The sequence below is a fragment of the Amia ocellicauda genome, chromosome 10 (assembly GCF_036373705.1).
Source record: "Amia ocellicauda isolate fAmiCal2 chromosome 10, fAmiCal2.hap1, whole genome shotgun sequence".
In the NCBI taxonomy this organism is placed as follows: Eukaryota; Metazoa; Chordata; class Actinopteri; order Amiiformes; family Amiidae; genus Amia; species Amia ocellicauda.
In genome coordinates this window covers 2,004,229-2,018,427 of record NC_089859.1, presented here as the reverse complement: position 1 = coordinate 2,018,427, position 14,199 = coordinate 2,004,229, and the positions used below count along the sequence as shown (strand labels likewise).

General features: G+C 46.9%; 2 protein-coding genes across 2 annotated transcripts; one reads left to right on the top strand and one right to left on the bottom strand.

The window, feature by feature from the left end:
• Positions 1 to 1,498: 1,498 nt before the first annotated feature.
• On the top strand, positions 1,499 to 6,381 carry LOC136759709 (uncharacterized protein C11orf87 homolog). Its single transcript, XM_066714698.1, has 2 exons — positions 1,499 to 1,738; positions 4,778 to 6,381. The coding sequence occupies exon 2, from the start codon at positions 5,425 to 5,427 to the stop codon at positions 5,746 to 5,748; it is 324 nt and encodes a 107-aa protein (XP_066570795.1). The 5' UTR covers positions 1,499 to 1,738; positions 4,778 to 5,424; the 3' UTR covers positions 5,749 to 6,381.
• A 345-nt stretch (positions 6,382 to 6,726) lies between these two features.
• Positions 6,727 to 13,716, bottom strand: LOC136759707 (uncharacterized protein C8orf48). Its single transcript, XM_066714697.1, has 6 exons — positions 13,578 to 13,716; positions 12,042 to 12,293; positions 11,271 to 11,402; positions 10,001 to 10,230; positions 9,231 to 9,383; positions 6,727 to 8,472 (listed from the first exon to the last, which is right to left on the bottom strand). The coding sequence occupies exons 2-6, from the start codon at positions 12,250 to 12,252 to the stop codon at positions 8,353 to 8,355; spliced, it is 846 nt and encodes a 281-aa protein (XP_066570794.1). The 5' UTR covers positions 12,253 to 12,293; positions 13,578 to 13,716; the 3' UTR covers positions 6,727 to 8,352.
• Positions 13,717 to 14,199: the final 483 nt, after the last annotated feature.

The following is a 14,199-nucleotide window of genomic DNA, read 5'->3' as shown; positions in this document are numbered from 1 at the left end:
TTGGTTTTGCGTTCATGTATGATTTGTAAGCTGGATAACTTTATGTCCGTCTGTGCGTTTGCCAGGTGGTTTACATGTATGAATGAGTGTCCACAACATTAACAACAGACATACAGCCACTGGAGGCTTGGGGGGTGATGCTTTAAGGCATCTCTAAGGCATTTTCATCTCTTTTCAGAGCTGTAACTGAGCTGTCTGTGCTCTTTTGCCTGTGATCTTTATACCATAACACTGAGTTATGGCATTTTGGTTTTTTTTTCAGGTCTCGAGAAAAAACTATGTGAAGCTGAAACTGAAACTCCAAAGATGTGCTTTTAAACTCTTGCCTTTGATGTGTGATGTGGAGTTAAACCCAAGACCAGTCTGAGTGCAGGTTCGAAAATACCTCAATAAATCCACAGGTCTTCCTTTAAGGTTGTATCTGTTCATAGTGGTCTGAACTCCATGAAGTAAAAGGTGCATTTGCCCTTCACAGATCCCCTTCCTCGTGAAGGCTGTGTACAGGGTCATTATAAATGTCCTGCCTTGGAGCCTTGGTAACTCACAGCCGCATGGAGGACACAGTTTCATTTGAGTAAGTAAGGGGGAAATGTCAGTAAACCCTGTCAGGAGATATATTTTATGTTTAAAAGGGATAATAGATAATAATATAAGTCAAAGGTATGAGTGTGATTTTAGTATACTTTTTAGTATTCCAGTGAGATTTCAGGGTAACCCCATAGATGAGACATCCTGTGTGTGTAGATACACAAATAGATGGATAGACATAAAGACAGACAGATAGACACATGGACGGGTTAAGCAGTTATGGGGTAGTGGTTAGGGCTCTGGACGCTGGAGTGGAGGGTTGTGGGCTCATTCCCCGGGTGGGGGGGGCACTGCTGTGGTACCCTTGAGTAAGGTACTTTACATAGATTGCTCCAGTAAATGCCCAGCTATATAAATAGATGAATGTAAAAAAGAATGTTGTAACAATTGTAAGTCACCCTGGATAAGAGTGTCTGCTAAGAAATTGGGTAATAATTGGGTTAACATTAGAAAGCGCTGTCCAGCTGCAGTCCCCATGTCAATGTGTAATGTGCATATTTTTGTTTTAAATGTTCCAACTTAACTTTTTTTTTTGTCATTTTTGTCCTTTTTCTGCTTTCCTTTCCTTTTCTCTTGATTTTGCTGTCCACACACCCTGGTCCTCTGTTCCCTGCCCTGCAAAGCAAGACTTGGACAAGATCCAGGTAATTCTCATCTCCTAAATCAGTCCTGGTCCCTGTACAGAGAGAGAGGGAGGAGAGAGAGAGAAGGTGGGGGGGAGAGAGAGAGAGAGAGAGAGAGAGAGAGGGAGAGAGAGGGAGGGAGAAAGAGGAGGGAGTTAGAGAGAGAGAGAGAGAGAGAGAGGGAGGGAGAAAGAGGAGGGAGTTAGAGAGAGAGAGAGAGAGAGAGAGAGAGAGGGAGGGAGGGAGAAAGAGGAGGGAGTTAGAGACAGAGAGAGAGAGAGAGAGAGAGAGAGAGAGAGAGAGAGAGAGGGAGAGGGAGAGGGCAGCTTCAGTTGCGCTGACTGCAGTACAGGCAACAAGCCTATTCAGCAAATCCCCGTCTAATAAAGACCTGCCTGGCGCGCCGATCCCTTGCAGAGGAGCTCTCCCCACCTGGCTCTCCCATCGCAGCCCCTGTGCAGCTGAACCCTGTTGGATTTAACATGTAAGACTCGACGCGGCGCACGGCTGCGGGCTCAGCAGCTCAGGTGAGTCTCGTCTCTGGTTTATTTCTGTGTGCCGAGTGAGAAGACCGAGACAAAGGCAGCGCAGGGCTCTGAGGACCTAACGGTCCCTGCTCAGTGTGGCTTTGGCACAGGAATGAAGCCACTGACCTGGACGTGCCGCTCATTAGAAACGTGTGCTGCCTGCCTGTGGTCGGGGCTGGGAGCCGGGCTGTTCACTGTTATTAAGAGAGCTGAGCTGTAGCAATAAGTTGATAGTCAGGACTTAAATGTTGATCAGGAGGAATGCAGCTTTACTGACTCTACTGAAGACTTGCTGCAGGAACAGAAAGGAAAATGTTTTTCCACTTAAACAAATGTGTTCTATATATAACCTGCAATCAGCACAAAGAAACTGCTCTGTTACTCTCCATCTATTTGTGTTTAATGAGCAGCCAAGTTATAATGCTGCCCCATAACTACAGCAGGTTTCTGTGTGGTCAGAATCAATCTCAAATGTGTGTCTGTGACTGGTCTGTTGGAAAGAACACAATGTAGAGACATCCCTGTGCATAACAAACGCCGTGGTTAGATTTGCTGAAGCGACAGGAAGGCAGACAAACAGCTGCAGTACATTATATCTGTAGCTGCTAAATATTTACAGCAGGTTCATTACTACCTGCTAACTTTCTTCTGCAGGTTTCAGTATCCGGTCGTTCAGGAACTTTCTCATCGGTGCTCAGGTTACTAACTGCCATTGTAAAACATTTCACAGTAGAAATAAATCGTGTCTGTGTCTATAGTGCTACTCCGACTGCTAATGCAGAGCAGCGGTGAACCTTGAAGTAAATATAATTGCATTGCAGGGATCCTTTGAGGACACAAGGAATGGGGGCTGTTTGAGTAATTAAGAGGCACGTCTACAGACAGCCAAGAAGTGGGAGGAGAAGCTGTGTTTGTGACTTTGTCGATTATGCAATAAAGCCCGGCTCTGTCCTGCAGTCACCCGACACGCGCGGCGGGAGACCTGGCCCACAAACGAACAAAACTTTCAATGTCAGTGGCGGCCGAGCAGAACCTAATTACAGCAGAGGAGGTGTCTTTAATATCGCAGCACAAGGCAGCCGTGTTTAGTCAAGTAGTGACACATCCGTCCTGCTGTTAAGCAGCCCTGCGTTCCTAATTATTAAAAGAATCATCTGCTGGTTTATCAGTTTGATGTACAAACACAGAAGCACGGTTCAGTATTCTGGATTTATTTCAGTTCTGAGACTGAACTAGTGTAAGTCTGCCTGGGTGCTGATACTATATAGTACCTCTCTGTGGTTTTGTCGAATATAAATGCCGTTTCAGTTCCCACAATCCACTGAATTACATTTGCTGTTCTGAAACAATAACACGGGCTCATAGATTATAAATAAACTGACACATGAATAATTAAACCATCCATACAGTACTTTATGAGTATTTCCATTCTTTGTTTGCTGGAGAGGAATGTAAGCACATTTAATACAATTAACCCCACATAACAGCACAGCCACACACTCGGAGATGAAGTTATAAATTTGATATAAATTGTTAATCATGCAGAATGAGGCAATTAGCAATTCAATATGTTTTACCAGAGAGCGGAGAGAGGAAGACAGTAACCCTTTCAGGTGCAGTGAGAAGTGAACAGATAGCCAACAACACAAATTGCATGTTCATTATACCTTTTGAGATTTTGAATTTGAGTAGGAATTCAGTAAATGCAAGTCATGAGTGATATTTCATTCCCTGCCAGGTGTGGGGTAGTGCGCTCTTGGATGTCCTACAGTATTGAAGTGTTGTGATTCATTGTTTACAGTGAGTCAGTTAGAACTAAATGAAAATGCCATTTACGAAACTACTGAGGGGGAGATCCAGAACAAGAATTTAAAAAGCGGTGCAAGAAGTCATTGGCAAGACTTCCCGATGGACACGGTGCCTGAAGAGACGACTGCAAGGTCATAAAGAAACCACCTCAGTGGATGGTAATGAAATATCAGCCCTATTATCACTCAATATATCATTTGTACCTCCAGCAATGTGACAAAAACCGGCTCCGGGGGAAACGAGAAACGCAAATCAGTCCTGAGTGTCACCTGGGAATGAGGCTCTTCATTTTATTGTATTATTTTTTTTGTTGTGATACATCTGCCAGACACTTAATCCGAATAAACCCCCATGGATGCAGCTTCCCAGGCTGGTCTTATTGATGAGCACGTGGCGAGTGTGCGAAACTTAATTTCCCTCCTGGGAACCCTGGGAACTAAACTATTGCATCGTCATGGGCCCAAAACGAGACGGCACTGTCGTTAACACCGCTCTCTCTCCAGGCCGTCCCTGGAGCGTCTCAATTCAGTGTGGGGTCTTTCTCAGGTGCAGTGAATTGGGAAGGTGATAAAGCACGTGTGATGATAGTGCTTCAAATACAGGACACCTTCGCAAGCCGTGAATCTTTTCCAAATTGTCAGAATAGTAACCTGGAACAACTAGTCGTCTTCTATCCAAACACGATCTGCAACAGAGAGCAGCTATAGGATATTTCTGACTGTATCGGCCCGATTGATTTCATGCTCTACATTTCATTGCGATGTTCAACACAATCCACGCGGTGCAGACCAGACACGGATAGGGGTTTGCCTTCAGCAACAGAATTTATAAAAAGCTGCAAACAGAAGCATTTCTAAACTATGTTGAATGCTTTTATTTGCTAATGGGAATCAGTAAATAATGCGATCATTGTGCCTGAGGAAGCATGCGGTCGCACCTGGATTACACCTGCCAGTTCTGCCTGAGAGCAGATACTATAGCTATTGGTTTCAAACACAATGGGTTTTTGGTTTTGTGAGTCTCTTAATTTAACACAAAGGCATGACTATCATTAAAGAGTTTTCATTAAATCTTCCAGCCCTGTCAAGTGCTGCAAGAGCAACTCGATAATGAAATCAATCGCTTCCACCCCGGACTTTTCAATCCTCCACGGTTTGCCTCAGCTAATGTGACACCTGAAAGGCAAGTGAAATAAAACTTTAATTTAACTCAAAGCTCTTTTCATTCCAGGTAATTCCACCGGCTTTGAGCTTAAAAAGTCGACTGAAGCGGCTCCTCATTTGGGAAGGGAACCGGCGGCCGCCTGGAAAGGGAGAGAGAGAATAAATAAGAAGAGGAGAGAGCAATCCCAGAGGCACGGCATCCTGCCCGCTCAGCAAAAACGAGAGAGAATCAACCGCAAAAATATATATATAAGAAAACACAAAAATAAAGTGAGCTTCCTCCTAATATAAGAGCGGTGACTCCGGGCTGCTTTTATTACTCGGGATTTAATAATAAAGAGCTGGGGAGCTGCCAACCAACTCGAGCGAAAATCTCATTCAAGGTTCATTCTGGAAGGTGCCACAGTTTCATTCGGCTGCAGGAAAAAAATATTGTAAGAAACCTGTTTATCTGCGACAAGATGGCAGGATTTCAAGGCACAGGGTTGAAATGACTCGGAAAGGGCGGCTGCATCAGTAAAGAACGGCCCACGGGTCGACCGCCGCTGCCAGCCAGTCCAGGGGCACATGGGAATGCTCAGTGACTTCCTCGCCACCAGCCCCCCGTGTATCTGCAAGAATCCGCGAGTCGAGGGGCAATAAGGTTCGGATGTGAGGTGCGCCATGTAAACTGTAAAACCTTTCTGGCTTTTCTGGAACGTGTGGCGCGGCTCAATGAGGCCCAGAGTCCCGGGGAGCTCCCTGTCCGTGCCGCTGGAGATGGGCGACGCTCACCCCGGCGTCTCCGCGGCCAACTACACCCAGGACGTGGCGGCGCCGAGACACGCGGACGACTCCCTCTCCTCCATCATCGCCCTGATGGTGGTGCTGGCTCTGGCCTGCGCCGTGATCGTGACCTCTCTGGTGACTTTCTACTGCCACAAGCTGCAGCTGCAGGGGAAGAAGCTGAGGAAGGCCCAGGAGGAGTACGAGCGAGACCACGGCCAGAGCAACCCACAGCCCAGCAGGGAGCCGACCGATGGGCTTCAGAGCCCTTAGGGGACCCAGCGGCCGATGTGCCGAGCAGTATCTTTTCAACTGCTTATTTACAGATGTCTTCAGGGGACTCGCGTCCGGTGAAACACACAGGCGCTCGTTTCCAGGAGAGGTTCTATTTTCCAGGATCTCACGATGACTCTATTTTTAAAAACAAACATGTAAAGCGCCGGCCTGTGGAGCAGGGAGCGCTCCGGCCGGGAGGGAATCGCGTTCTCGTTTTCTACGGCCGTGTAGTTTCGGTGACTGGATGTGCCGCTGCTCCGTCTTCGAGACATCGGAAGTGAGGCACAGCGGCCGGGGGAGGGGGGTGTTTATCCTTTTCGGTGGTAGCTTTTGTGTTACATGTCTGCTCTGTGTAGAGAAATAAACTGCAACAACAATATCCTAATGGCTCAGTGAAAACATGGCAGTGTCTAGTTTAGAGGTATTGTGAACCATGCCTACAGTACCTATATTTAGCCTTCATTTATAACATTACCAGACAATATTCTTAATTATTCTATGTTATACTCGGTTCTTCGATTATAAGAGGGTTTCTTTGTAAGGATCATGTATGTTAAGTACTATTAATACTCTCAATTTTGCAACCATGTACCAATACAATAAAGGTATCGACTCTTTATAGCAGTCAAACCAGTTTTCTCTGATTTATTTTGTATTTGTTTGTTCTCCTCAGATTATAACATTAGCAACAGGGAGCTGTACCTTCCCCAAACTTTGCCAAGATGAGTTTGTTTTTTAAGCTGCCAGAATTGGTCTTGCTTCTTCTACTATTATAAAAAGCTGCATCTGTTACATTTCATATCCTGCTGAATCGAGTATCTTTGTTAGCAATGCCAGGCAGAGGGCAACAAACAAATTCTGTGTTTGAAGAAGATTAATTTGGAAAAGTAATTACACATACATAACAGTAGCATTACTGGAATGTGTCTGCTGGAAACAGACCCATAAATACATTACAAAAAAAAACAACCAACATTGGAGTTGAACAGACCTGTATTTACAAAACCTTTGGATGACGCAGACCAAATCCACCATTGCACTGCCAGCGAATTGTACATGACTGACTCATACACTATTTATTCAAAAGTAGGAGATCGTGGCCTCTGAGTGTAATATAAACTGCGTTGGGGTAGTTTTCTATTTGCGATTTGCTAGGACGTTAAGGCTTTGATTTGGTCCAGGCTAAATGTTTAAGGATTCTAAAAGAACATCATTTATATGGGGGCCAGGCTCACTAATGTGGCTAAATCGTGCCAATGAAAGCAAGGCTAGGTTTCAAAGTTGACATCTTGTACCCTTTGGCTTCCATTGTGTATATTGCGTACCCCATGTTGGTTGTTATCATCTGAATGCACTTGCACTGGCTAACAAGTGGACAGATCTCCGTTTGGCTTTGGCCATACAATCTGTACCAAAGCCTGAATGGACCAGATTACTCAGAGATGCTTTTGGAGCCACAACTCGCTGCCTCAGTGGCTGTCAGACTCTCGTTCTCATCATTCAAGGCTAAACGTCAGATTTGTCTTCATTATTTTTCAGACACAGATTTAATTCTCTCTCCTTCGTTTAACACAAACACAGAGCATCTGTCCCTTCAGAAAGCTAAAAAACACAAAGCCTCACGTTCCTGTGGGGGGGCAAAGAACGAGTTTGTGTTTCACAATCGATGAATGCCGTCTTGCGGTTCCCGTCCCATCGTGGCTCTCCAGTCTTTCAGAAACGCCAGGGAGCGAGAAGTCTGGGTCTGACTGAAGACCCGCCGGCGTCTCTGTGGGAACCTCCTGCTCAGATGGCACAACTGTTTTTAGATTATAAGCGTGTTGTCGAATACTGATGTCCCTTTTGTCGTGAGTGTCTGTGTTTTGCCAGCACTGAGCTTCTTTGCCCACATTCTGTCAGAAAACAGATCTTGCTGGACACAATATGGGCAAGAGGTGAATAAATCACTTTAACGTCTACTTCAGCCACTTCTTATTATGTAATCAGAGGAGACTGACTATCCATAACAAGTCCCAAGGGGAGACGTAACGCCAGGCAAGATAAACTGAGCTGAGGATCTCCTGGATTCACTTCACAACACAACACAACACGACGAGTTATTCAATGTTTCCCCTCTGCAATGTATCGATAGTGTTTAGTTTCTTCTTGTTAAGCTGAAACAAATGACCTTTGCCTCCAGATGTAACCGTGTTAAACCCATGTGTAGAATTAGTTACTCATCACAGATACAATATGTGCAATAAAATCTTTACATGAAGCCTAAAAACACACAATATTAATAATCTTTTTCATCATCGTTATAATTCACAACCTTAAAGTTGCTTCCTTTCCAAACCATTACAACTACATCTCTTTTTTTACAACGATTCTCATTCCAGGTGGATTCCCTCGGCGCTCAACTCGTCTGGCCTTCTGTGAATTTTAAATTGTGTGTTTAATAAAAACCAAACAAAAAAAACTGTCAATATATTGATTTCCGCAAACATGAGAGGAATCCTCGACCTACAGGTCCTGACTGTGGCTGGGATGGAGAAACACCTCTGTGCGATTTCTCCCCCAGCGTTGTTACTTCTCTCCGCCGTTGAAAGCCGTGTCCTCGGGTCAGCTGTCTCGAGGGGGCGAGCATTTGTGTTGTGTAGTCAGGGCTCGCCAAATCTCACTGGGATCGTCAGACAGCTTGGGAAGATCTCTCAGTATTTCTCCAATAAGGCAGATGGGGTCCTACAACAGATGAAGAAATACTAATAGCAATTCTTTGATACTTGCGTTACTCTTTCCTGCGGTTTCCATATTTCCGTGCCGTTATTGCCAACCCTTATAATCACACAAATGACCAGAGTCTCCAGCTCTGTAAAACCACTACAGCACTGCTGTCATGAGGTCATTAGCCTTCAGAAAGCTCGGGCTGGTCGCATCTCACCCTGTTCCACATGTTAGTCACACAAGAGCGCAGAACAGAGAAAAAGCACTTTCAGACCAATAGCAGGGCAGCTACACTCCTGGCATATTCTCGCAGCGAGAGCCGCAGAGGAGCGCTGTCTAGGTATGTAGAATCAATGAGCAGGAGCTTAATCAGAAGCAATCACTTGAAAACAGATATGTTTATATAATATATGGCGTAAGCGCAGTTGCTGAGATTAAGAGCAATAATGAGACAATTTCTTTGTTCCCACACTGCGGTGTCACTCCTGTGACTTAATTAGACTCATCAATCCGCCCGGAAACAATCATAACAAAATCTATTCTGCCAGAAGTCACACGATATTGATATCTAAAGTGAGTTAAGCTCTGAGAGAGTGGGGATGGAGATGAATGCTGTGCGTACAATTAATCAATTAGCGCTCAGTAGAAACAACGTTAGGGCAAAGTAATTAGGGGCAGGAAAGTGTAATTAGTGACTGGCTAAAGTCTACTGTTTTTGTGGGTAAAATATAAATAAAGTATTTCTAATCCTGATGCCATCGAGTGTTGAGACACACCTTGGTGAAGACGGCTTCCTCGAATTTGTCTTGTAGCAACACTGTGTCGAGTCGGGTCTTCTTTGTTCTGATGAAAGCGTTTCTGGCGAGAGCAGCCCGTGTGTGGAGACAGGGTCCGCAGCGGCCCGGGTCGTGCATGTCCACCGCCACGGCCTGATGCCACACCGCCGATGGAGGGCAAGAATTTGGTAAAGAGAAAAAAATAAAAGGTGAGCAATTCTGAACACCATCCAACTCCAACAGATTATTACTTGGCTTAAAACATATCAATGCCCCGATTTCATTAACAGTTTGTGCAGGGCTGAAATTCACGAGGAGAATAAATAAGGAAGGGAAGTCAATTTTTATATTCTTCTATTGATTCACTCCCGATGAGCCAGTAATTCTAATTAAAGCCCAAAATCGCGCCACATTCCCTCTCTTTATCGCAGATTGTTTTTTTTTGCACAAGTTAATTGAATCTGGCTGTGAGCTCGCGCACTGTAATGAAGTTAACTTCTCATTTACTGTTCCGAGCAAAACAAAGCTGCAGTGGATTACCAGCACTAAGGCCTGCGGTCGAATCTGCTCCACCAAGCAGCCAGTACCATTACAACCAGATCCGCAGGTTTAAAGGTAGTGAGCCGGCGTGTGAGGAGGCAGTTATATAATGTGCCAGTTGGACTATGAAGTCACCATAGAAAGGACAGGAAGCTTCTCAGCAGTGGCTCGAGACGCGATGTTTTCTGCGAGACGTTCAGGCATCTCTCAGACCGGACCATAGGCGTTACCTGTTTCATGGTCTCCACTAAACTCTTCAGTTTCAGCCTCGACACCATCGGCGGCGGGACGACGCAGCCCGCAGATTCCCCCGGCGCCGCCCGACCCGCCGAGATGCGCCGACTCAGTTCCCCGCGGCCTCCAGATGGGGGCGCTCTCTGGGGCTGCTGGACGACTCTGATCTTCCTTCTGCAGTAGGAGCTCAAAGCGTCCTTCTCCTCAGGGCCCAGTTTGGAAACATCTGTCAGGAGCAAAATAACAAAGCACTGTCACTGACACCCACCCTGAGCACACTGTGACCCTGACGTTCAGTGGGACTGCTGTGTTCATGAAACACTCCGGGATTTGTGTTTGGTTTTTTCATTATTAAGTGTGTTCGGTAGCAGACGGAAACTAAATGAATCATCAAACTTTTGCCCCCCGGTATCTGACTTAAGTAAGGGACTTGTCCTTAACCCACACTAACACAAACCCGAAAGAGACTGTGATGTGTGATTTCGCAAAACATCACTTCCATTCTGGGTTACAGTCTTCTGTGTGAAAGCAGCTGGGTACGAATGAGTTACACTTTGCAAGGCAGTAAAATATCCACAAAACAACCCCTCGGCCTCCAAGCTGTTTGAAACCTCGGCTCTTCGTGGTTTACATCTGTAATCAATCGATCCAAACTGTCTTGCGGTTATAAAACAGGACTTTGAAAAAGAGGAAGAAAGAAAGAAAGCACCCTGTTCTCTCTCTGGGGACTCCACTCACTCCGCTTTAATATTTATAGACTTAAAAGGATTAGTTTCTGAAGGGACGGGCAACCGGGCACGACTATACCAATACCTCGTCATCCAGATTCACTCCTTCCATTTCAATTACCCGCCTGTGTTCTGACTGATCTGCTCCAGTTGATCGAGTTAAACACAAACCTCGGGAAGAACTGTTTTAATTGGAACCAAAATGGGGATAAATGTTCCCATTAGGCAGGGAAATTAAAATGCTTATTCAAAGCATCGTACCGACTCCGCTTTATGGAAGGATCGCGAGCATTTGCCTTTTCATACCAAGATGTGTAGCAGAAAATCATCTTTAAACACTAGTAGACAAAGTGCGCCCCCAGCTTTACTCAGACATGTACTTGAGTGTCCAAGCAGGGACTGCAGCCCTCGTCTGAGATGGGAGAGAAACACTGACTGTTCTTCTGGCCTCCCACACTCTCCGACGCCTCGTCTGAACCCGTCTGCCCGAGTCTCGGTTCTGCTTCCCGGGCCCTGATAGCGATGGCGTCTGACTCACCTCGGTGCGGACGGCTGTCTGATCTGCGATTCTGGGCGGCACCAGAGAGGGAGGCTTTGCCCCGGAGAACCCGGACCCATTTTCCTCGCAGTTCCTCGGCCGTGCTCTCGTTCTCCTCCTGTGGCTCAAACTCTTCATTGGAAAACGAGGAATGGGAAAAAAGAGTGAGATGGCGGGGGGGACCCATGACTATCCAGCTTATTGACGACTCCTGGTGACCTGACGACTTGAAACAGGGACTGGCAGAGCTGCGGGTGTATAATCAGCCACAGTGCTGATTTCCCCTTTGCATCGTATTGATTAAAAAGTAAATGAAACATCGAACTCGAGGCATCGTGACAGGACAGGGCTGGGACTGAGGGGCTTGACCGTCTCTAACCTCTGACTGGCAATTCAACTGTCAATAAGAGTTAATGATCACACAAATTATAATAGCAGCAGCAATAACGACAATAATAATACAACTAAACCATTGGAAATAGGACGTTTTCTTTAACTATACAGACCAGTTTGCAGTCATGTTTGCACTTCATGGTAGAATATGTCCAGTTGCTGCCAACCTCTCGCTTTTCACCAAAATCTAAACTGGCTTGTGACAAATAAAACAATACTGTGGAAACTGAACCGGGTCGTTTCCCCCCTAACCTGATACTACAGGCACTATTGAAATGAAACGAGTCCCGGGCTGGGCTAATTTTGCACGTGGATTTGTGCGTTTGGCTCGTGTTTCTCACTCTGCGGCTCAGCTGTGGTGGTGAGCACCAGATTTACCGTCAGGTCCCGTCACGGACGCTCTGTGCTTTGCCGTGCTCTCCGCCGGTGGATCGAACCCGTCGCCGGAGCGGAACGAATCGAAGGAGTCACGGCTGTAACCCCCCACACTGTCCTCTCTGCTCCGGCATCTTGGCCACGACTCAAACGACGCGTCTCCATAATTCCCGGACAAGCGTTCACTCTCAGCGTCCTCGGTTTCACTTGTCATGATTAGAAATGTGTTTAGCAAAGGCTGGGCAGGAGCCAGAGCTGGAGAGAGAGGGAGAACAAAAGGGAAAGAAACAAACAAGGAAGGATGAGCTTTTTGTCATTATAGAGCTGGAGTGCATGGCAGAGGGGGCTGTAATCAGTGCATGACAATGAACATCACTCCTCTTTTTGTGCTGAAGGTCAAATCACTGGAACCCAAAAGTGTGCATGTTGTTCTGGGGCTGGGGGGGCAGACAACAGTTTTATTTTTTCTCCCACTTGGGTTGCGAACCTATTTGTGTGTTTAAACAGATAACCGAAGCCTCTTTAATGATGCACTAGACAGTTTAGACATGGCTGAACAGGTGGTCGCACAAGTGCATTGTGGGAGTTCACTGTGTTCTCCTTCACCAGCGAGTGTTTCGCCTGATAGCTTCACTCAGGGTGCGTTCATTTGAAATGTGTTCTCAGAGCACACTCATTTTCTAAACCGGACTTTTTGACCGGTCTCTGGCCCTTTTACGACCGTTTCAGGGCCATGACATGACCCTGTAAGAGAAGCTCCCTGCGTGTGTCGATCAGGCAGAAAACACGCCCTCCCCGGTGCAGACGAGCACATCCCTGCACTTCAGCTGGAACAGAAGCTGCTGTCCTTCTGGGCCACCGGTCACTATCTGGATGAGCGGTGGATGCACTTCTCTTGGAGAGCAGTACTGGTGCTCCCAGTGGCGGGGGGGTCTTGTGCTGCGGATGATCGCTCCTATAGGGGGGCACAGGAAGGTCGTCTGAGCCCCAGGCTGGACAGAGCTGCCAGTGCTGGACAGATGTCTCCTAGGTTGGGAGCTCGGCCCCTGGTCTGCAGAGGGAATCAACACTCAAGGGGCAAGAGTGGCACAAGGCACTGGGCTGAGTACCCTCAGTGCCGCCACACACACCGCCGGTGGCTGCTGTCGCTTCTAATGGTTGGTTGGTTGGTTGGTTGGTTTTGGGTGGGTGGCGGGGGCTGGTCTCAGTGCCACAACATCCTTAGAGCTACAGTATGATATTACAAGACGTCATCAGACGCATTTATTGTCGCATTTGCTTGTGTATCCGCGCCGGTGGATTTGGGATTTGAGCCTCTCCGCGGTCCGTAGCCAAATGAAAACGCGCTGCTCTGATCCCGGAGCGGCCGACAGAACCGCGGCTCTTCAATCAGACGCGCCTCCTCCCCCCGCCGCGCTCGATGGCAGGGTGTCTGCCCGGCCCTGCGCACAGTGCTGCCGGCGGTGCTGTCCCGGGGCAGGGGGCTGTCCGGGTGTTTTTAAAGGTGGATGTTTAAATATAATGTTGACAACAACTTACCGCACGCCACCCCGGACACCAGCACGACACGGACAGGGGCCTGGCCGTCTTTACGACACCGTCCCGCTGTGCGGCCGCACTGTAGCTGCGGGGCCCCGGCTCTCCAGCAGGGGGCAGCAGACACTGCGCCGCTCGTCTCATACACATGCATCCACAGGGGTAGAATTGCATTTGCTTTTATTATTATTATTTTCCTTATACGTGTTAATCCAACAAAAGAAGGGAAAAAAACAGTCTACTCCCTGCATGCATTTATATGTTGTTTACTTGTTTGGTGGTGAAATATGAGGCACTCTGATGCGTCCAGCGCCTGCAGACTCTCAAATCTCCCATATATTTATATTATGCAGATTCTGTAAGATGTGAAAATGGAACAATAAAAGCAAGCTGGCAATAATGAAAGCCTTGCCTTTACATTAAGCTCCCTGGCACCGTGCGCCACATCAGACAGCACTGAGAAAACACGCTCACAACACACACTCGCAGCAGCTACTTTTAGCAGTTTATAATGAGAAACCCCAAACCTGAAGGTTTCTATAGCAACCTTTCAAGAGCCCCTCCAGCATTGTTTCTCCTTTTGGGGGGGAGCACTTCTCACCACACGAGCTAGAGCCCTGCCTTA